The 22,849-nt window shown below is 38.4% G+C and overlaps 1 protein-coding gene across 1 annotated transcript in view; it reads right to left on the bottom strand.

Annotated features, from left to right (window-relative positions):
- The window catches only part of ST7 (suppression of tumorigenicity 7), a 241,790-nt gene that overhangs the window by 40,808 nt on the left and 178,133 nt on the right, over positions 1-22,849 (bottom strand). The window contains exon 10 of the mRNA XM_059397510.1: positions 17,162-17,276. Coding sequence (XP_059253493.1) covers positions 17,162-17,276 — 115 coding nt within the window. The remainder of the gene's footprint in view (positions 1-17,161; positions 17,277-22,849) is intronic.

Consider the following 22,849-nt stretch of genomic DNA (forward strand, 5'->3'; position numbering starts at 1 on the left):
GGGGGGGGGGGCGCCTGGGTGGCTCAGTGGTTTAAAGCCTCTGCCTTTGGCTCAGGTCATGATCCCAGGGTCCTGGGATCGAGTCCCACATCAGGCTCTCTGCTCAGCAGGGGGCCTGTTTCCCTTCCTCTCTCTCTGCCTACTTGTGATCTCTGTCTGTCAAATAAATAAATAAAATCTTAAAAAAAAAAAAAAAGAATTACATTACAGTAAGAACGAAAAGGAAAGTCCCATAACTAGCCAACAGACAACCACAGAGGAAAATGAGTTCATAAAAGAAAAACAATCCCTAAGCCAGTAATAAGTATTTATCACTAAACCCAGCAAGAGGAATTTCTCTTTGAAGGAAATTTCAATGCCTCTGATAAAAAACAAATAATCACAGAAAATGCCAACACAGAACTGAAAGGGAAAGAGGTCTTTGAAACCCTGATCTCATAAATTATATTCAAACAAAATTTCACCACCATAAAGCCTAGTGTAAAATGATGTGCTTATGACTAAGAATTCAAAAAGAATGTCAATACTCATGGATTTGTCTTGTTGCTTTTCCAACATCTAAACATTTAACTGCTTCCCAGAGTGGGAAATTAATCCAAGAATCAAGTATCTTGCTTACTAGGGTCCACTCATTGATTGTTATTGGAAGGTAATAAAAAATTACAGATGATACCATTCTACTTAAAAGTTCAGAACTTCTTTTAAAGTTCAGACTTTTTATTTAAAAAGTATCCAAGGCTTGTTTCCACTCTTCTTGGTATGATCTGTGTTCCTTCTGGGTCAACCTAACAGTTTTCCATAAAGTAGGGACCAATGAAAAGTCCAAGACACGAATTGAGGCTGAATACAATGAACATAATTATCTGGAGCTGGCAACAAACAGGATGCAGCCTCACTTGATAAATTAAAGAAAACCTGTTAAGGATTTGACTTCTACATTAGAAAAATCAGACTGTGTTTTGATGGTTCCCTAAACAAGAAAAGTGACACATTCACTCAATTAGAAATGCAGAAAAACATACAACTGCAGCGGTTCCAGCAAAATACTATGATGTCCAATCAAAGATGATCTTTAATCCAGAACCAGGTCCCCTCATGCCCATGAGCAGAATACACACAACTAGAAAAATGCAACAGAACTCTGCAACTTTACAATTACTATAGTGTGTTTTTCCCATAAAATTTTTTTACCCCTACTCCTAGTATTCGTGCACAGGTGTAATGCTTAAAAAATAAATAACCAAAAATATATTTTAACCGATATAAAATGGTAAGAGGGAGAAATGTAAATACTCCATTCTCCACTAGTGGCATGTTGATTCCATTTGTTTTCTTTGTTCTCAAGTAAATTACTTTGCTCTCATTGTTAACAAAAATTTAAAAAATGCAAAAAAATTCTTGTATAACTTGTTTATTTAGATAGTTTCAATGTTTTCCTTTTAATTCTGTCAAAACAATTCATCTATTTGGCAATGATGAATCACTCTAAAGAAACTGATCCTAAGTTTCCCTGTAGGTAAAGCTTCTTGTTGTTCAAATAAGGTTTTTGTTTACAAGATATTTTTTAAATGACCCCTCGTGACCACTAACCTGTTCTCTGTCTCTGTAGTTTTGTCTGCCTGCTATGATTTTATGCTTTTACCACTATGGAAATGGACAAAATGGTAAAGGAAACGGAGTGGCTAACAATAGTGATGAAAACAAGTAGTATCAGAAGTTTTGAGCAGGAAAAAAAAAAAGATCAGCTGCTTTCCAGTATTGCTTACAATTTATCCAGAAATTTTATTTTGAGGAAGAAACTTCAAAATCATTCTAAGTCCAGTTTTGTATGAATATGCTGTAACTATGCAATCCCTGTCTTTTGTAAGTGCCATGCAGTTACCATTATTACCAAAAAGTCCTTCTAAGAGTTAGAATCCAGAGAGTCCCTTCAACAAATGGTGTTGGGAAAACCGGACAGCTACATGCAGAAGAATGAAAATGGACCACTTTCTTACATCATGCATAAATATAAACTCAAAATGGGTTAAGGACTTAAACATGAGATCTGAAACCATAAAAATCCTAATAGCACAGGTAGTAATTTCTTGGACATTGGCCACAGCAACACTCTTCCAGATATGCCTCCTCAGGCGAAGGAAACAAAAAGCAAAAAATAAACTATTGGGACTACATCAAAATAAAACACTTCTGCACAGCAAAGGAAACAATCAACACAACTCAAAGACAACTTCCTGAATTGGAGATGCTATTTGCAAATGACGTATCAGATAAAGGGTTAATATCCAAAATACATAAAGAACTTATACAACACACAAACACCTCAAATAATCCAATCAAAAATGGGCAGAAGACATGAAGAGACATTTCTCCAGATGAAAGACATCTGGATGGCCAATAGACACATGAAATGATGCTCAACATTTCTATCATCAGGGAAATGCAAACCACACCTGTCAGAATGACTAAAATCAAAAACACAAGAAATAAGTGTTGGCAAGCATATAGAGAAAAAGGACACTTCATGCATTTGTTGGTAGGAATGCAAAATGAAACAGCCCCTGTGAAACAGTATGGACATTCCTCAAAAAATTAAAAATACAATTACCACATGATTCAGTAAATCCCCTACTGAGTATTTACTCAAAGAATATGAAAACACTAATTTGAAAAGATAGATGCACCCCTATGTTTACTGCAGTCCTATTTGCAATAGCCAAATTATGGAAGCAATCAAAGGGTCCACTGATAGATGAATAAAGAAGATGTGGTATATACACAAAATGGACTATTACTCACCCATAAAAAAATGAAATCTTGACATTTGCAACAACATAGATGGATCTAGAGAGTATAATGCTAAATGAAATAAGTCAGTCAGAGAAAGACAAATACCATATGGTTTCATTCATGTGGAATTTAGAAAACAAAGAAAGTAAAAGAAAAAAAGAGACAAACCAAATTACAGACTCTTAACTTTAGAGAACAGGCTGATGGTTACCACAGGGATGGTAGGTGAAGAAGATTAAAAGTACAGTTATCATGATGAACACTGAGTAATATACAAAATCACTGAATCACTATACTGTATACCTGAAATTAATATAACACAGTATGTTAACTATACTGGTATTAAAACTTTTTTAACTAAGAAAAAGAATCCAAAAATGAGAAAAATGTTAGCTACAAAAAATAATGTTCTTATTATCAAAGGAATATGTTCAGAGAAGTCAGTATAAAAACAGCTTTGAAACCTGCCTAGAGATCAACTGGACCAAATCTGAGCTGGAGGTTAGATGCTCCAGTGATTTTAAAAAGAAAGTAGATGCTATGTAATATATAATATGATTAAGAGAAAAAATATTCTTAGATAACGACATAGATATTTGCTCTTATAAAAGAATTAAGGGGAAAAAAATAAAAAGAAATTTCAGGAAGAATAAAACAAACGCCAACAACCAAACAAAGAATTCAAATACAAAAAGGAAATAATGACATATCACATAATCCCCAAAACAAGGAATGCTAAATAAATGTTTCTCACTTAAGCAAAGCTGAACTCCAGGCTTTAGTTTAAATTTCCTTTCACTTTTTGGCCATCTTTTGTTTCATACAGGTCCTTTTCTGAAAGGGAAAGTACCTTCTCCAACTGTCTTAGGTATTCAAAATCCAATTGTCATGAAATCTACCATCTTGATTTCTACAATCTAAAAACTTCATGTAACTGGAATCACAGAGTATGTGCTCTTCCATGTCTGACTTCTCACACTCAGAGTGATGTTTCTGAAATTCATCCCATGCTGTAGCATGTATCAATCCTTTATTCTTTTTTATTGCTGAGTAGTATTTCATTGTGTGGATATACCACAATATGTTTGTTCTCTTGCTAATGGCTATTTGGGTTGTTTACCAGTTTGGGACTATTATGAATAAAGTTATTGACCACTTTCTGAGATATGTAATTGGAAATGAAACTGCTGAGTCCAAAAATAGATACATTTAAACTGGTCAACAATGCTCCAGAGTGGTTGTAGGAAGTTTGCAAAACTAATATCTGATGATAAAGGTCAGAAAAATGGTTACTTCTGGGTTAAGGAGGCAGTTATTGGCCAGAAGGTGGCATGAGGTAACTTTCTGAGATGATGGAAAGTTCTAATATCTTGGGTAGTGATAACACATGTGTTTATAAAAGAGAAAAGTCACCCTGCTCTACACTCCAGATTTGTGCAAGTTATTATATCTAATTTATAACACTCAGTTAAAAAGATTTTTAAAACAAACCTATAATCCTGGGCTAACTGAAGCTGTCTTCTCCTGCTTCAAACTAACTTCATTAACATTTCAGTTGCCTTTTATCATTGTGCCCCCTCTTCTCTCTATGAATCCTTATCTAAAAATTACTAGTTTTGCCTTCCATGACAAAACAGAACATGATCATTCCTCGTCAGCCTTTTGAATATTAAAATGGTTACAATATCTCCTCTAAACCTAATCTTTTCCAGAATAAATACTTCTAATTCCTCCACTGATACGTTCTTCAGAATTTTTTGTTTATTTTTGTTATGAAGCCATGAATGATTTCAAAATATGAGAATTAGACATGGAAATAATCCTCTAAAATCCTGAAATCTGACCAGTACAGAGCTCAGGGGAAATGTAGTCTGGGAACTACAGCCATAACACCTCTCTCAAAAACAGCTAGGATGGCCCTGGTGTTGAGCAGCTGGAAGTCCTTATTTGTTCCTATGATTGTGTGGTCAACAAAACCCACAGGTTCTATTCAAATTGATTTCAGCCAAAACCAAGTCTTTTCTCTTTTACTTAAGCCATGAAAATTTATGAACCTATAAGCAGGATTTCATATTTGATTCCATTAAATTTTAAATCTCAAAACGAAATCTGAACCATTAAAGCTTAATGGTTTCAGAATATCATTCCAGGCTATTAGTCATCATTCTGACTCAAGCTCCCACCCACAGCTTTGTTCCATACAATTCATAAGCATACCTTCTCACCAAATGATCACTATCATCATTGAAATTACTGCTAACATTTAACAAGGGCTTATTAAGCTTGCCAGGCACTGGTGTTAATCACTTATACACATTATTCTACTTAATCCTCAGAGCAACCCTCTGAGATAGGACTTATTGTTAGCCTTATTTTATTTTATTTTAATTCAATAGGTCGACATTTGGTTCATCATTAGTTTTTGATGTAGTGCTCAGTGATTCATTAGTTGCGCACAACACCCCGTGCTCATCGCACCACGTGCCCTCCTTATATAGATGGAGAAAATGATGGATATCATGGTTAAGAAATATGCCAATATCACATAGTTAAAACAAATATGAGCACAAGATTTTGAATTGTGCTATCCTGTCTATAAGGTCTGATTGGTAAAAATACTGACCATGGCAATACTGAGGAGAGGATCCAGGAACGCTATTCTAGAGGTTACCCTAAATTTGCCATGGTCTGCAATGATGTATGTATAACCATTTATCAATGGTAATAATGGGTATTATATATATAAATCATATAATTTAAACCATTAAATTATACCACTTATTAATGGTTATAATAGATATTATATACACCACTTACACCATTAAATCACACTATTTACCAATGATACAATTGCATTATGATTACGTTATTTCACAGTACCTAATAAGGTAGCATTCAAAACATTATCAAATATTTTAATTAAATATATACATTCGTCTATGGTATTCCTCTAATCCAGAAATACAAAAAAATAACTATTTAAATTAACAAGAAACATTTAAAGACTATTGTGTAGACTACAAATATTTTCACATCCACTATCTCAACTGTTCTAATTTAGCACAACTTTCTTAGTAAATCCATGTTGGATCTTCAATCACCTCTTTCTTTCCTAAATGTTAGTAAACCACATAATCATCTAGAATTTTACTGTGATTGACTTATTTGTTGAAATTCTAAAGAAGCAAAAAAAGAATCAAAATTATTGAGGGCAAATAGTAAATAAGAACGAATAAAGGTATATATATATTTTTTAAAGATTTTATTTTATTTGACAGAGAGAGATCACAAGTAGGCAGAGAGGCAGAGAGAGAGAGGAGGAAGCAGGCTCCCTGCTGAGCATAGAGCCCGATGCGGGACTCGATCCCAGGACCCCGAGATCATGACCTGAGCCGAAGGCAGCGGCTTAACCTACTGAGCCACCCAGGCGCCCCACGAATAAAGGTATATTTTAATCCATTTATTAACACATTACTATCTTCCCTAAATAGGAGTTCTGCAAGATGGATCAAAGAACTGGACAACAGCACACATCTGTGAAGGTGAAAAATCTTTTATTTTACAGATGAAATAAATACAAGATAAGAGAAGCTCAATGATATGCTTCAGAGCCATCTAACTAGTGACAGAACTGGTCTGGCAATGCCTGGTCCCTGTCACCATCCTGTACTGCCAACGTGCTGCTTGCTTCTGATTCCTTTATTGTCATTCTCTTATACTTTCTTTGCCAGTTTGCTTGGAAAACAACTTCACAAGCGAAGGCTGGAGACTTTAGCTTCCTCTGGACTTGAGCAACCCTAACCACCTGCTTACAGGTTTCTACCCCACTTGTATATGATTATTTAATGATTCATCACTCTGACCTTTTGTATATGAAATATAAAAATATACAAGCATACAAATATATCATTTGTGTTTCCTTTACATTTTTTTTCCATTGGGAATAACTATAATGTCACCATTTAGAATCTCCCATCTTTTTTGAATCATTTCCACTTAAAAATATCTGCATCTTCTATGCCAAATGGTGTCAGCACAAAGTTGTTCGCTGAATCTCGAGTTAGAGGTTTATATTTATCTTTCCTCTGACTTAAAAAAGGCTATAGCTTTAAGCTTTTTGTTGTCAATTGTTCTTAGATTCAGGAAATGTGTCTATGACTCATGTTCCCTTCTTTTACTACAACGAGCTATAAGATAACATGATCTCCTTCTCTTAAGGTTCTTCCATTTTGGTAAAAATTAAATTCAGCATATTAATCACTCTCGGGCTTTGCCCACTTTAGTAGTAACTGAACTGTCAACAAGGCAAGAATTCATCAGATGCAGGGCACCTTGGTGGCTCAGGTGGTTAAGCATCTGCCTTTGGCTCAGGTCATGATCTCAGGGTTCTGGGATCGAGCCCTGCATCAGGTTCTCTGCTCATCAGGGAGCCTGCTTCTCCCTCTCCCTCCTGCCGCTCCCCCTGCTTGTGCTCTCTCTGTGTCAAATAAATACATAAAATCTTTTAAAAAAAAGTTTATCAGGTGCTTTGCTTTTAGCAAAGGAGACTTGTAGATCTGCATACACAGGTGTTCACATCCTGTACTGCACTGTCTCTAAATTCACAACCTTTAAAGGCTAGATGGACACTCCACCTGCTTCCCACGATTCCACATTTTCTCTCTCATGTCACTGTATGACTCAGCAGAAGTAGGTAGGTCTTGATGGGCTGTGTGAGTCCTGGCAGGCTCTAACTGTGTTACACTCCCCCTGACAGATTACCTTAAGTTTATGCTAGATCTACATAGACCTGTTTCCTGTAGTTAAGAGATCACCAGAAAGCAAATGAAATTAAGTGGTTAGAGCTTAAAATAGGAAGTTTTGATAATCCAGGGAATAAAAAAGTTTCTGCACTGGGATTCTCATTTGTTGTTTAAAGAAGAAAAACCAAACTCTAAGAAGTCTTTCATACTTTTTTGGTTGAAAACCTACCAGATATCTCCCTAATGGAGAGAATTCTGCTTCTTTGCAGTCTGAAATGCCCACACTGGCATTGTGCAGTGGCCCTCCACTCCCTCACGTCTTAGTGCTTCCACACTGTGTGCTCAGCCCTCAACCACCTCAAGTCAAAGACGGCAGAGGAGGACTCTATTGTGCCACTCTCTCCACTTTGAGGTCAGACTGGAGGCCACCCCTGCTGACATTGCCTCATGGACTCTCCATGGCTTGTGGAGGTAGGGCCAAAGCTCTGTGAGGTGCGGTCTCTACCTAATTTACCCAGTGCATCTCCGGCCCTTTGTGCAGCCCTCCACCACCCCTCTGCTTGGCAGGATACGTGGAGTATTGCACACCGCCTGCTCAGTCCTGTTCCTGAACCTTTCCATTTGCTCCACCTCTAGTATTTTCACTGTCTGGTTCAACTGAGATGCCCCCTCTACCAGGAAGGCTTCTCTCACCTTCCCCTGGGTCAAGTGTACCTTCTATATTGGGTTAAATTCTGTCGCAGTCTTTACAGCAATTGCTTTCTTACTTCCCTCTCCTACTTATGTGGTGTGTGTTTCCTTCTTCGTCACTTTGTACTCTTGAACCAAAACTGTGTCTAAAATATGGTGGTCCTGTGCTTGCTGAATGAAATCTCAATGTACTAACATCTCGAATCACTTGATATTAGCTCCCTTTGATAAGCAAACACTGACATCCAATTAGCTTCTAAAAGCCAAAAGTGTCAGGATTGATGAATATACTGAGAGAGTCAGAAACTTGTTATTTCTCGGGGCACCTGGGCGGCTCAGGTCGTGATCTCAGGGTCCTGGGTTCGGGACCTACAAGGGACTCTCTGCTCAGCAGGGAGCCTGCTTCCCCCCCTCTCTGCCTGCCTCTCTGCCACTTGTGATCTCTCTCTGTCAAATAAATAAATAAAATCTTTTTAAAAAGTAAAAAAAAAACTTGTTATTTCTCAATATGTGTACTGTACTTATCGTTGCTTATGGCATTCCAGCAAAACAGATGAAGCAGTACTGGTGCTCTAAATACGGATATCCAGATGTCTGTTTGAGACAGCAGCGGAGTTTACAAGTGAGGCAGGAGGAAAGCAAGAGTACAAGTTGACAAGGTTGAAGGGAAGTAGAATGGTTTGGGGCCAAAAACAAGAAAGGCAAACCACACCTCTTCTGGCTCCCTAGGACCCTTTATGGGAATGAGGCCACTGAAGGAAAAGGTCATCTCAGGGAGAATGACTCTTAAGTTTTCAAAAGTCATAAATGCTCATAACAGCAAAGTTGGAATTCAATGTAATAATCTTGGGAGGAAATTTATGTAATTTGGAGCAAAACTGTCAATTTGATGTGTCTCAGAAAACCCATAGGGCAAAACTTTAGATAGAATAGTTTTTTCGGTGATAATCTTTTTGACCTAATTTCCTTCTGTTCATCTACATAATAATAATCAAGATGTAATTTTAAAAGGATCATTACTGTTCCTATGCATGAGCAAGGTCAATTTCCTATCTGTAATTCCAAAACAGTGTTTTCAAGGGCAGCAGCCAGCATAGATAAGTCCCAAAGCACTTCACAAACGACGACACCATGTCATGGTGCATCTCTGTCTAAAAAGTCATTCAATCGCAGCAGCTGTTTAGAATGTCTACCCTTGCACAGGAGTGTCCGAGAAGAAAAGATAGAGCTTGTTCTCAAAGGGTTTCTTTCTCTGCACTGCTTCAGCATGTTTCAAACAGAGTCATAGAGCACTGATTCATCCCACCTCAATTTACTATGGGTGGTTTTGACTTTTTGGGTTTTCTTGTATCGTTTTTTGGTGTAATAGGGTTTTTTGTTTTTTTTTTTTTTTACATCTTTCTCTACCAGACCGTAAAGCTTCTTTGCAACACAGACTAGATTATGTTCATTTCTGAATCCGAGTGCATGGCAAGTTAGATATTTTCCTTTTTTTTTTTTTTTTAGATTTATTTATTTATTTATTTATTTATTTGACAGAGAGAGAGAGAGAGAGAAAGAGAGAGAGATCACAAGTAGGCAAAGAGGCAGGCAGAAATAGAGGGTTCCCTGCAGACGAGAGAGCCCGATGCAGGGCTCGATCCCAGGACCCTGAGATCATGATCTGAGCCAAAGGTAGAGGTTTAACCCACTGAGCCATCCAGGCGCCCCACGTTCGTATTTTCAATATATGGATTTGATCTTCCTAAATTAATTTAAAAAGAAACTAATCTGTGCTCGCTTCAGCAGCACATATACTGAAAAGAAACTCATCTAATTATTCTCTGTAATCATTTAAAATTACAGAGTATCAAGTACCTCTTCTTGGTCAGCCAACACACTGATATACTAGAAGTTTATATTGATTCAACACATTTGGCCTTGAAAGACACTTTTGGAGCCATAAACTGATGGACCAAACAAACAAAAACGTAGCCCGTTTCTTCTTCCTAACCTGTTTATGGATGAGATGTGTTATTACTGTCCCATTATGTGACACAGTCCTCCATGTGGATTTCTTCAATACAATTTCTCAGTTTACTTCTGTACATGATATGATACAAAGAAAACAATAGAAATGTAGAATTCTGTACTTATTGTTTGTTTGTTTGTTTGTTTGTTTGGGTTCCAGACAATGTAAGGTTTCTTTGTCCCACCTTTAAAAAGCCAATCTGAGGTCCTCTTTCAACCAAAGGGAAAAACTTCACTGAAGAAATAAAAAGGACTGATACACCAAACTTCAAAAAGATGTGCCACCTGGGAATTCAGTGATTCAATCAGGAAATACTACATGACCTTAGTAATTTGGGGCAGGGGGAGGGGTCGGCAACGCAGACTCAACTACACCCAGAAAAATTAATCTTATGCTACAAAGCCAAATACCAGATGTTATTTGCAACTTTTGGATTGGATTACCCGGGAAGGTCTATGTCAGAGAGCCCTTCTATGGCTAATGCCCTGGAGTCAAACACAGCAGTTTATGTGATGGTAATGATTGGCTGGGAAAGGATCTTACCTTGGTAAATTATGATAACTAGGTAATAAGGATTACTAAAGCCAATATGGATTTCAAGGGTTTGCTCATGTGCCAACTATGTGAATTACAAATGTATGCATTCATAAGATGCCTTCCATCATCAGAGACAATAGAAGTTTCTCATGCATACAGTCTTTATTGAAATAACATCTATTACTAAACTCCTGCATGTATATGACAGTCAGTCAACTGCTAACTTCATAGGCCTAGTTTACTTGACAGATCTACCTACCTCTTGGTTTCTAAGTCAGCAGAGCACCAGTGAAAAGCTATAAAGGACCATCATTTCTCAGTGACTCCTGCTTACCAGCCTAAAGCCATAGCTCATGGGATCAGTGCTGACAATAATTTTCTTTGAAGCAGTGATGTGATTCATTTGCCCATCTTTTATAGAAGGATGTTCTTCGACATTTGCCTTGGTATCCTTATCTTTTCCATAAGAACCAGCTCCGGGAAGGGAATTAGACTAGGCTTACAGTCCGTCCCTAGGGACTGACTGCATTTCAAATATTTTTTGAATGGAGCCTAATTTTGTAGGAGACTTATCTCAGAAGCTGTTGAACCTGCAGCATCAAAACTCACAACTATACACTTGACAGAAAGCACTGTTTTGGAGGTCTGGACTGTGTGATGCCCAAAGCCTGACGTTGATGGCCTGAAAACAGAGTTTACTCACTGGTCTTCCTGGCATCGCAAATCCCTCTTATTCATGCCCATTCCTTAAACATAAATAAAAAATAGCCTAACAAAAAGACAGAGTATCCAGTGACCCCTTGAAGGGAACTGTGATGAACAGTTGAGTAGCTTGTGTTAGCTTATAAGGCCTTGGGCAATGAACACAGTTTATGAAATTTTTACTTGAAACTACATGCTGACTCTGCAAAACAGTATCAGCAAAAAGCTTATTCTCTGAATAGTCTCCACATAGAGTAATTCCCTAATGCTTTCTTTAGAACCTCTGTTTTCAATCTACTGAGATGAAAGTATTTCCCCCAGTGTTAGAAACATGTCCTGTTCTTGAAAGTATACCCTGTATACACTACCAGATGGCAGATGACAATGCTAATTCAGGATGGGCTTGATGGCACCATAAAAAAAAAAAACAAAAACAAAAACAAAAAAACAGTCTTGATACAGTTGTTGCATTTATATAACATTCCTGACTATATAAAAGACCAACTTGTCCCTCACAGGGAAACTTCTGTCCCAAATTAGGGGCAATCACTAAATGACCTAATGGAGTAAATATCCAAAAGAGCTTGGATTTGCATTTTCATTGGTGCAAATTGCCCCAAGACTGAAACAATTTGTCTTTGGATCACAGATGAAAATCCCTGGCATTTTTTTTTTCAGCTTTCCATAAATTTAAGAATTATTTGTAGATTAAACTAAGCATTTCCATTCTTATCAAATATCTATCTATCTACATGTCCTATTAGATCCATAAGCAATTTTAATAACAGCTCATAACACTGCCTTTTGGGGGTGGAGCACGAGACAGGATTGTTATTCTCTCATTTTAGCTGACATTTTATATATGGTTTTCCTTTTGAAGAAAATGGATTGAGAACAGTGGTGAAGCTCAGGAGAGATCTTTGTTCTTTACAATGGCTGAGAGTTACGGAATGCTTATTGTGTAAGCACGCTGTTCTACACATTTAACATGGATTAAATACTTTAATCCTCGTGAGAAATTCCCAGCTGTGTGATCTTGAGCAAGTTACTCAGCCTTTCTAAGCCTTGATTCCACTTTCAGAGAAAGAAACCGAAGCTTAGAATGTTAAGTAGTGTGCTGAAGTTCACTTGGCTGGTGAAAAGGCAGAATTGGCACTTGATCTCAGCACCCGGGCTAGTGGTCTTCACCACCATGAGTTCAGCCTCTGGTATCCTCAGAGATCACAACCTAGAGACGGATAAAACGAGACGCTCCCAAAGGTATCTTACAGCAAGCACACTCGCATTCACTTGCTCTATAACATTCTTCTGAAGTTGAAATGCACAAATGATAATGAATAATAAATGCGTGAGTTCTTTTCCACATTTCCACCCTAATCTATGAGACTTCAGTTTTCAACCTAGGTGGCCTATAAGCTCCTTTGAAAGGCAACCCAAAGCTTGTAACAACTTTCTCCATGGTTCTAAAAGAAAGTTCTGATGACTTAATGATCTTTAAAACCTTTCTGTGTTTATAGCTTATGTATGACTTAAAAAAAAAAAAGATGATAAATCTCAAATCAACATGATTACATCAAATCTCCTTTGTGACAAAGAAATCAGGCACAAGGTGATTGAAAATAGAAAGCCATATTTTGAATAGAGTTTCAGAAAGATAAGCAAATAGAGACATACCAGGTTCTTAAGGAATGATTAAAAAGGAAACTTAAAAGACAATCTGGCATCACTGAAATTCTGCATCACAACTCCAGCCCACCCAACTCATGCTTTTCCAAAAGGAGCGAGAGAGGCAGAGCAAGTCATTTACCAAGGTTTACACTGATGGAAAACACATGGGCTTTTAGAGCCAGGGAGACCTGGATTTGAATCCCAGTTCTGCAGTGTTCATGGAATGTGGTCTTAAAAGTTACTTAAACTCACAAGCCTCAGTTTCTACATCTGCTAAAATGGAATAACCACCTCCTTGCAACGTTACCGAGGGTTACAGGTAATGCATATAACAGGCTTGGCACATGGTAGGTTCTCAATAAACTGTAGCTAATAATAACAACAACCAGAAGAATGTTGTTAATAAAAACAGTAAAAAAAAAAAAAAATACTGCCAAAAACAGAAGCACAATGGCTTAAGACCACTGGCCAGGAGTTAGACCACTTCAGTTTTGATTCTGGCTTTCCTTTCCTCATGGAATTCACATCTTATTGAACAAAGACAGACCTCAGTTTCTCTCTTTTCTCACACAGTATAACACTTCCATGGCTTTACTTTAACATCTTGGGCTTATCTCTGTACCAGTTACCACAGCTATTAAATGGGGCTAATAATAGTATCTGCCTCGTATGCCTGTGGTAAGAATAAGTGAGTTCATCGGTGTAGAGCTCAGAATCATGTCTGATCATGACACAATATAAGAACTCAATAAATGCTAGCTGTTGCTGTTGTATTTTAGTCCTTATGTGAAGGTCTCCAAAAGCAGGACCAACCACCCAGATAAAAACTGCCCACCCATAATGTGGGCTAGCAAATTAAAAAAGGAATATGAAAAGTCCTGAGGATAGCAAGACAGCACTTCAAACTAATGGCTGGAGTAATATAATATAAGAAGTTATCTCAAGGGCAAAATCAAAATTAGACTACAAATTATAAGGAGGTATGACCAATTCACTGGTAATCCTACTAGGGATCCAGGTGCTTCACTGTAAAAGTAGTTTGTGAACACCACTTTTAAAACTCAAAGCTAAAAAAAATTTTTTTAAAAGGTATAGAACAAAAAGAATGAGGCAAAGGGATACATGTTACCTTCTTCCTTCCTTTGAACACGTTGGTTTCCCCCCTGTGCCTTGTCATATTTCTAAATCCTTTTTGCACAGGTCAGAAAGCAGCACAAATCCCATTGTGTCACTTCCCAACATACTATTTTAAAAAAATTCGGCCACCTAGCAAAAGTAATAAAGAAGGACCGCTGTGCCCATAAACCCTCCAAGAAATAGCTGCCCAACCAGAGCATTCCAATTTGCAAAGATAAAATATAATCGTGCTGTTCTGGGTGTGGCTTTATGAAGAGGGATGGGGAGGCCGGGATTCAAAGTGCTGTCTCCAACATCTCGTGCACTAGACTGATGACATCTGAAGTAGGGCGAGGAACAGGGAGCCCCTAATTGCTGTCTGTACTCCAAACCCTCTAAAGCACCCACACTTTCTTGCACAGGGCCAGAAAAATGAGGCAACAACTCAGTCAAGATCCTTTGGATCTCCAGGAGAAGCAGCAGGGCTGAACTTGAAAGAGCCCATTTCATGGTATGGGGTGAGAAACAAGAGGCATATTTTTAATAGTCTTATGTGGTTGCAGATCATTCTACAAGAACAGTAACTTCAGCAGCCACTTTGTTATATTCTACTGTAAATGACACAGGTCTGAGCCAAGTCCTCACCAAAACACCCTCCAGAATTCAGTCCGGGTTAGGTCATCTACAGTCTATTGACAACTGCTGAACTCAAAACTCCTACCACGGCATCTCAGCAACAGTATGTGTCCTGCCACTAATGAGGCTCTTTTTCCATGAATAATGAATAAGAACATCATCTCTGTTGCCAGGTACACAACATAAACAAAGCTCAACACAAGGGCCCTGGTATGGTGAGTTTGTCTATTCGCAACAAAGGAATTTTGTAAAGTGTGAGCCAAGTTTTAGTGGAGGGTGGGACGGGCTGTTGTAACAAATAATGTGAACATATGTTATCAGAATCTAATAAATCAGCATTTGGTTGTTGTGGAGCCGGGGCTATGCAATGGGATAGACAGAGATGACAAAAAACTCCAAATGAGTTCATTTCTCTATTTCACAGTCAGTCTTATAACACAAAGCTGATGATTTCTGTAATGAACTGAGATTGTTGTGAAAGGAGCCTTAGGAGATTTGAGATACCAAAGGCTCTACCAGTTAGAACTTTTCTCTTCAGCTTTGGTGTACTAGGTTGGCACTAGGGATGAGATCACCAGAACCTTGCAACGGCATTGACAGCTAGAGGGTAGCATGCGGAAAAAGTGTGCCTGGACCCAGCTGCATGGGACTCGGTTCCTTTTGCACCACAAGACCCTCAGTGTATGAGCATTTTGCTTAGAAGGTAGTCTATGGCTTAGATTCCCAAGGTCAGCCAAATAATGAGATTCCAACAAATAAACAGAGAACAAAAGTGAGCTGACATGAAGGCCAAACAGTCTTCATTTTGTTTACTACAAAGTACGCCACAAATACTTTTCTCTCTTTCTAAAATCAGTTCCATACTAGGTAGCATATATCTTGTTACACAGGGTGCTTATGTTCGCACAGGCCAAGTAATGGCATCACTGGCTGAGGGCTTGTAGTTTCCACCGATCTGAGCAAGAATTAACAATAAAACAAAACCAAACCAAGTCTCCCAGTGCCTCGGCTTCTCCAACTATAGTTGGAGAACAACTCCAACCTGCTTCAGAGATTCCTTATGAAGAACTGTGCATTAAAATAAAATAGTTCAGGGGCACCTGGGTGGCTCAGTGGGTTAAGCTGCTGCCTTCGGTTCAGGTCAAGATCTCAAGGTCCTGGGATCAAGCCCCACATCTGGCTCTTTGCTCAGCAGGGAGCCTTCTCTCTCTCTCTCTCCCCCTCAGCCTGCCTCTCTGCCTACTTGTGATCTTTCTCTGTCAAATAAATAAATAAAATCTTTAAAATAAAATAAAATAGTTCATTCTATTAGTTTGAGGAATTCCTGGAAATTTTGACCTGAACAGTTCTTTAAATGTACTGAAGATGCTTACTAAAGAAGGAATACTTACAAAGCAAAAAATGAGCATGTGATAAAAAGTAATTGCTCCCATTTTAGAAGCAAACAAATGAAATAAGGCAGGATAATATAATATTCTGCAGAGATTCCAGGAGCTAGGTCACGGCAGGGAATTCTGGGGATAACTCTTTGGCAATTAATCAAATAATCAATTCACAGACAAAGGCAATACCACACAAGTGTTTTGAAATCTCTAAGATGCAGCAGTTTATTTTTCTGGTTTATTAAGAAGAGGCAAAATGAAATAAACTCATGGGTAAGTAACCTGAATGGCGAAGGGACTTCAAAGCCCTTCAGGTACAGAAATGGAAGGTATTCTGCTAATGAGGAGAAGACCTGGGATGAAGGGCACATTCTTTTATCTTTAAATATTTACTGAACTGTTTGTCACAAGGGCTGTAGTAAGGGCTACTAGCTATTCTATATTGCTTCAAGGATCAACATGACCAGCTAGTAGTGGTCACAGCCATCCACTGTGGAGTCACAGCAGGAGCTCTAACAGCCTGGGCGGTCCCCACAGGATAGTGCTGCCTGCAGAGTTTCTGAATGACTTCTGACCATGGAGGCAATAAAGCAGAGCATGCCTAACTCTTGCTGACAGGAAGAGTAGAAGGGGAACCCACTGGGAGGAAAGGAGAGGCATGGGGCATAGGCCATGGGACATCTCTGGCCCCCACTGACCAACCACAAAACCCTATGATTTTATAAAATACCATCCTAAAACTGTAGGTAAAAATTCTGTAAGTGGGTAGTTATTAAAGTCCTATACTATTTGAAATGATCTTTCTGATCTACTGATCTTCTGATCTGATCTGCTGAAATACATCAAGAGAAAAATACTCAAGTAGATAAAAATACCCAAGAACTTACCATCATACTTTGCTAAGACTGCCTGAACATCAGCATATGCTTGTAGTTCTAGAAGAGCTTCTAAAAGGTTTTCATGGATGTTGAACATGCTCAGTAAGGGGAACTCCTTCATTAACTAGGAAAGAAGAAATAAAGGATAATTAATATATTTCTTACTTTCTAAAAGTATAACAAGTACTGTATTATAATAGATTTATATGATAAAAAAGTATAATACAATTTTAGCAATAGAGGTAAATACTGGATTATAAGCATTCATACCAATTATTATTTTGTAAAGAATTAAATGCTCAAATCTTTTCCTGCTATTTTGGACAAATGGCAACTTTGAATTTGTGAGAACCCAATGTGGAAGAATATCCAAAGAGAGGGGATTTCATAAAACCTGAGGAAGAGGGGTGCCTGGGTGGCTCAGTGGGTTAAGCGTCTGCCTTCGGCTCAGGTCATGATCTCACGGTCCTGGGGTTGAGCCCCCCATGGGGCTTTCTGCTCATCGGGGAGCCTGCTTCCCTCTCTCTCTCTCTGCCTGCCTCTCTACCTACTTGTGATCTCTCTCTGTCAAATAAATAAATAAGATCTTAAAAAACAAAACAAAACTGAGGAAGATGCTTAGATGTAGCACTCAGTAATGTTAAAATATGATAGGGGCAAATTAGGTAGAAGTTGAACACTATCTCATAGGCGTTGACAGTTTAACTTGGTTAAGAGCAGTTTGATGAAAGCCAGAGACCAGAAATGGAGGCAAGCAGGCACTATTCTTTTGAGCAACCTGGTGACAAAGTCATGGAGAAAAGGCAAGAAAATAACCAGAAGTGATAAGGGTTGAGAAAATGAGTAGGTAGTGATACAGAGCAGTAGAAAGGAAGGATGTTCGAGAGTTCCTGAGTGATGGCCTCAAAAAGACAGGAATCAAGATCATTTTCTGAAACTGAGGGAATAGGTGACCGGGAGGAAGTTTGAAGATAGGGTGAAAACACAGAATAGACATAAAAAGGAGAACTGCTTGGGAAACAATCTAGGATTGCAAAGGCCATTGTGAGGACTTAGCAAATTTGGAGCCATGACTTCACAGAGGCTACAGCTGGCATGCCTGTCAAGTTTTAGTTAGCAGTGCTCACCAGCCCAGGGACAGCAGCAAACATGTCAGATGATGAGGCTGAACCTGGGCAGACTGAATTAGATTCAGAAGGGAGTCAAGAAGCAAGCAGAGTTGGCTAGAATGAGGAAAGAATGATTAAAGGAACAGTCTAAAGGTTCTAGACAAGAAGGGGAGCAGGAGGGGCCCAAAGGGAGTTAAAAGAAACAATATGGGGCACCTGTGTGGCTCAGTCTGTTGATCGTCTACTTTCAGCTCAGGTCATGATCCCAGGATTCTGGGATCCAGCCCTGCATCGAGCTCCCCAGTGGGAAGCCTGCTTCGCCCCCTGACTCTCCCGCCGCTCATGTATGTGTGTGCTCTCTCTCTCTCTCTCTCTAATATAAAATAAGTATCTTAAAAAAAAAAAAAAAGACATGATACTGAACTTCACTGGAAAGCGAAGAAGGACCAAGAATTTCAAAGTAAAATCTATCTTACAGAAAGATAACCAGGTTCTTTATACAGCAAAATCATATAGATATATGGTATATATGCATGTGCATATATGCACTGATGTATATGTACATGTATATGTCCTTTATTTAATCTTTTATATGGATAACTGTTTCCTATTGTAACACAAAGTCCTCTTAAAAAGTGCTTTTATATGGATAACTGTTTCCTATTGTAACACAACGCCCTCTTAAAAAGTGGTAACTCAAAAAAAAACAAAAGTGGTAACTCTTTTTGGATGTCATCATATTTAAAGCAATTGTGCTGAGAAAAATACTACTCACAAATAGGCTAACTCACTGTTAAGTAAGAAACCAAGTCAATGCCTTGACTATCCACTTATTCTTACACTGGAAACATTTGCCACATTGTCTTGTTTTTTAAAGCCAACAATCATTTAGCATATGTCAAAATAAATAATTTTCTACAGCTCCAAAGAATAACACATTACCAGCGAAAAACACCTACCAAAATGATTATGTGTTCAATAAGACTGAACCCCCTAGGACAGCCCACAGTATTTTCATTGCTAGTAAAGGAAGTGAATAAGATTATACCACACATTGTTGATGTTCTGTAACCAATAAAAGTATTTCTTGTTCTGGTTCAGTTTGATTCTGGTTGACATCACCCTTTGATTCCTCCCCGCTTTCTAATTAGAGCTTGTTAGAATTAAAGCTCCCTGTCATTCAGCATTTGGCAACACAATAAAGACATTCTCTAAACTGCAGCCTTAAAACATTTATCATTTTTAACCAATTCTTCAGGTTAAGGTCAAACTTCAAGGATATCAGTCATATTCTGAAATTTTGAAACTGTAATTCCAAATAGTAGCATGCTGAAGCTTAATAACTGAAAGGGGAGTCCAACTAAGACCCACTGAGGCTATGTGAGCACACACGGGAGTCTTGGCCTGTTGCAGCAGACCTTGAAGCAAGATGCGAGCAGTGTGGGCAGGAGTGCTTTCATTGGAAGCTTGGAGAGAGAATACAGAATCCAAAAAATCAAAAGATTTTAAACATGACAAATAGCAAATGTCAGAGAACTAATCAAAGTCATATGATAATTTAGAAATCTAGCTTTCCTTGTTTCAATATAAACAAGGAAAAGCGAACTCCTGCGGCCCCATCTCACTGCAGCTATATCACCTTGCCCTCCCCAGCCCCTCACAAGCTCTCTTTGAAACAAGCCATGCGCACTCGCCTCCCTTGGCTCCCTTCTTTTCTCACCGCATAGCTGCAATCTGGTTTCCACAGCACGGCTCCTCAGAATCTGCTCAACCCACATTGACAGGTGACTTAAATTGCTCCTATGCATACCCTCCAGTCCTTTCCTTGCTGACCTCTGCCACATTTGACAGTTTGATGACATCTTCCTTGAAACTCATGCCTCTTTTGGCTTCCTCAACACCATTCTCTTCTGGATTTCTCTATACTTACTTCCTCACTCCTTCTCTAGATTCCCTGTCTCCTACTTAGGAGGAAGTAGCCTCCCTAGTTATGTCCAGTACTCTTCTCAAAAGTACCCTGATATCCAGGACTGCTCTTGTGTCCAGGGTCTCAGTCTCACCACTTTTGTAACGATGGCTCTTGGGGAAGAGAGCCATTGATCCCTGTTACCCTCGTTGCCCTACTAACTAAAGCCACCGTAGAGGTCCCTAAACTCCTGAACTAATAGGTATAAAATGTTAATAGCTTTCAGCAAGTTCCCAGGGAGCTCTGTTATACAAACAAACAACAAACAAGCAAACACCTTAGAATCTTACCATGTCTTCTTTTCTCTGAACTTGCTGCCAGTAACTTAGTTTATACCATTATATTTGGCCTAAATTGCTCAAAGAGCATCTTTGCTCTGCTTGCCTCTTTCCAATCTACCCTTCACACCACTGTCAGAAGAGCTTTTCAGGGCGCCTGGGTGGCTCAGTGGGTTAAGCCGCTGCCTTCGGCTCAGGTCATGATCTCAGGGTCCTGGGATCGAGGCTCGCATCAGGCTCTCTGCTCAGCAGGGAGCCTGCTTCCCTCTCTCTCTCTCTGCCTGCCTCTCTGTCTACTTGTGATCTCTCTCTGTCAAACAAATAAATAAAATCTTTAAAAAAAAAAAAAGAAGAGCTTTTCAGATATACATACCTGAGTCCATCACGCTCCTTAAGAGGCACCACTGACATGGCCCCAAGGGAATAGGCAGATGTGAAAACAAATTTACAAACAAGGCTGTTTATCACAACATTATTTATAATAGTGAAAAATGCAGGGTGCCTGGGTAGCTCAGTTAGTTAAAGCAGCCAAGTCTTGATTTCAGCTCAGATTGTGATCTTGGGGTCATAGAATCAAGCTCAGTTTCAAGCTTCCCCCTCAGCCTGCAGTCTACTTAAAATTCTCACTCCCTCTCTTTCTGCCCCTCCCCCACTGCTTGTGCACACTCTCAAATGAATAAATAAGTCTTTTAAAAAGATAGTGCAGGGGCACCTGGGTGGCTCAGTGGGTTAAAGCCTCTGTCTTCGGCTCAGGTCATGATCCCAGGGTCCTGGGATCAAGCCCCACATCGGGCTTTCTGCTCAGCAGGGAGCCTGCTTCCCTTCCTCACTCTCTGCCTGCCTCTCTGCCTACTTGTGATCTCTGTCTGTCAAATAAATAAATAAAAATTTAAAAAAAAAAGATAGTGAAAAATGCAAGCAACTTAAAATTTAAACCATTATGAGGCATTCAAGTAAAAAGACACAGTCATCTTTTGGGTTACTATATGTCATCATTAATAGTTAAATTCTCAAATAATTTTTAACAAGAAAGCCTAGGAAATGCTGGCACACAACATTACAAAAGAAAAAACAGGATACAAACTCTATTTTGTGATAAGATCATAACTTTTATTCTGTATCTATGCATAGTATCATACTTGGTTAGAACTATGGCAAACTGTTTTAACATTGACTATTTATGGTTAGTGAGCTTAAAGATGATTTCTATTTCTTCATATTTTCCGTATGTTCTGAATTTTTTGAAAGGAATATATATGTACATTCTATAAATTGGGGAGGAAAAACTATTTTTAAGAATATTGATTTCTCTGTAAAAAAAAAAAAAAAAATGAAATCTTGCCATGGATGGATCCAGAAAGCATAATACTAAGTCAAATAAGTCAATCATACCATATCATATGGTTTCATATCATATGATTTCATATCACACCATATGATTTCACTCATATGTGGAATTTAAAAAACATAACAAATGAACCAAGAGAAAAAGAGACAAACCAAAAATAGACTCTTAGCTACAGAGGACAAACTGATGATTACCAGAAGGGAGGCGGGTGATGGGGGGGGAAATAGGTGAAGGGGATCAAGAGTACACTCAACATCATGAGCACTGACTGATGTACGGAATTACTAAATCACTATATTGTACACTGAAACTAATATAACTTCGTATGTGAACCAAACTGGAATTAAAATTTTAAAAATAATAAAGTAGATAAGGAAATGCAAAAAAATACTGACTTTTAATATAGAAAAAATAAGTAACCCACTTTAAAAATGTGCAGAGAATGTGAGTAGAAATTTTCCAAAGAAGATACACAGACGGCCAGCAGGCACATGAAAAGATGCTCAGCATCACTCGTCATAAGGGAAATGTAAATCAAAACCACCATGAGATATCACCTCCCACCTGTCAGACTGGCTATTATCAAAAAGACAAAGAAACAACATGTTTTGCTGAAGATGGGGAAAAAGGGAACCCTTATGTACTGTTGGTGGGCATGCATATTGGTGTGGCCACTACAGAAAATGGTGTGGAAAAAAACTAAAAATAGGACTACTATATGATCCAGCAACTCTACTTCTAACATAATAGATGGACTTAAGAGAATATTATGTTAAGTGAAATAAATAAGTCAGAGAAAGACAAATACCCTTTCATCTCATTTATATGTGGAATCTAAAAAACAAAATGAATAAGCAAAACAAAACAGAAATAGACTTGTAGGAAACAAACTGTTGGCTTTCAGAGTGGGGAAGGGTTGGGGGGGTGGGAGAAAAAGGTGAGGGTATTAAGAGGTACAAACTTCCAGTTATAAAATAAGTAAGTCATGGGGATGTA

Source organism: Mustela nigripes, chromosome 4, assembly GCF_022355385.1.
Source record: "Mustela nigripes isolate SB6536 chromosome 4, MUSNIG.SB6536, whole genome shotgun sequence".
Classification (NCBI taxonomy): Eukaryota; Metazoa; Chordata; class Mammalia; order Carnivora; family Mustelidae; genus Mustela; species Mustela nigripes.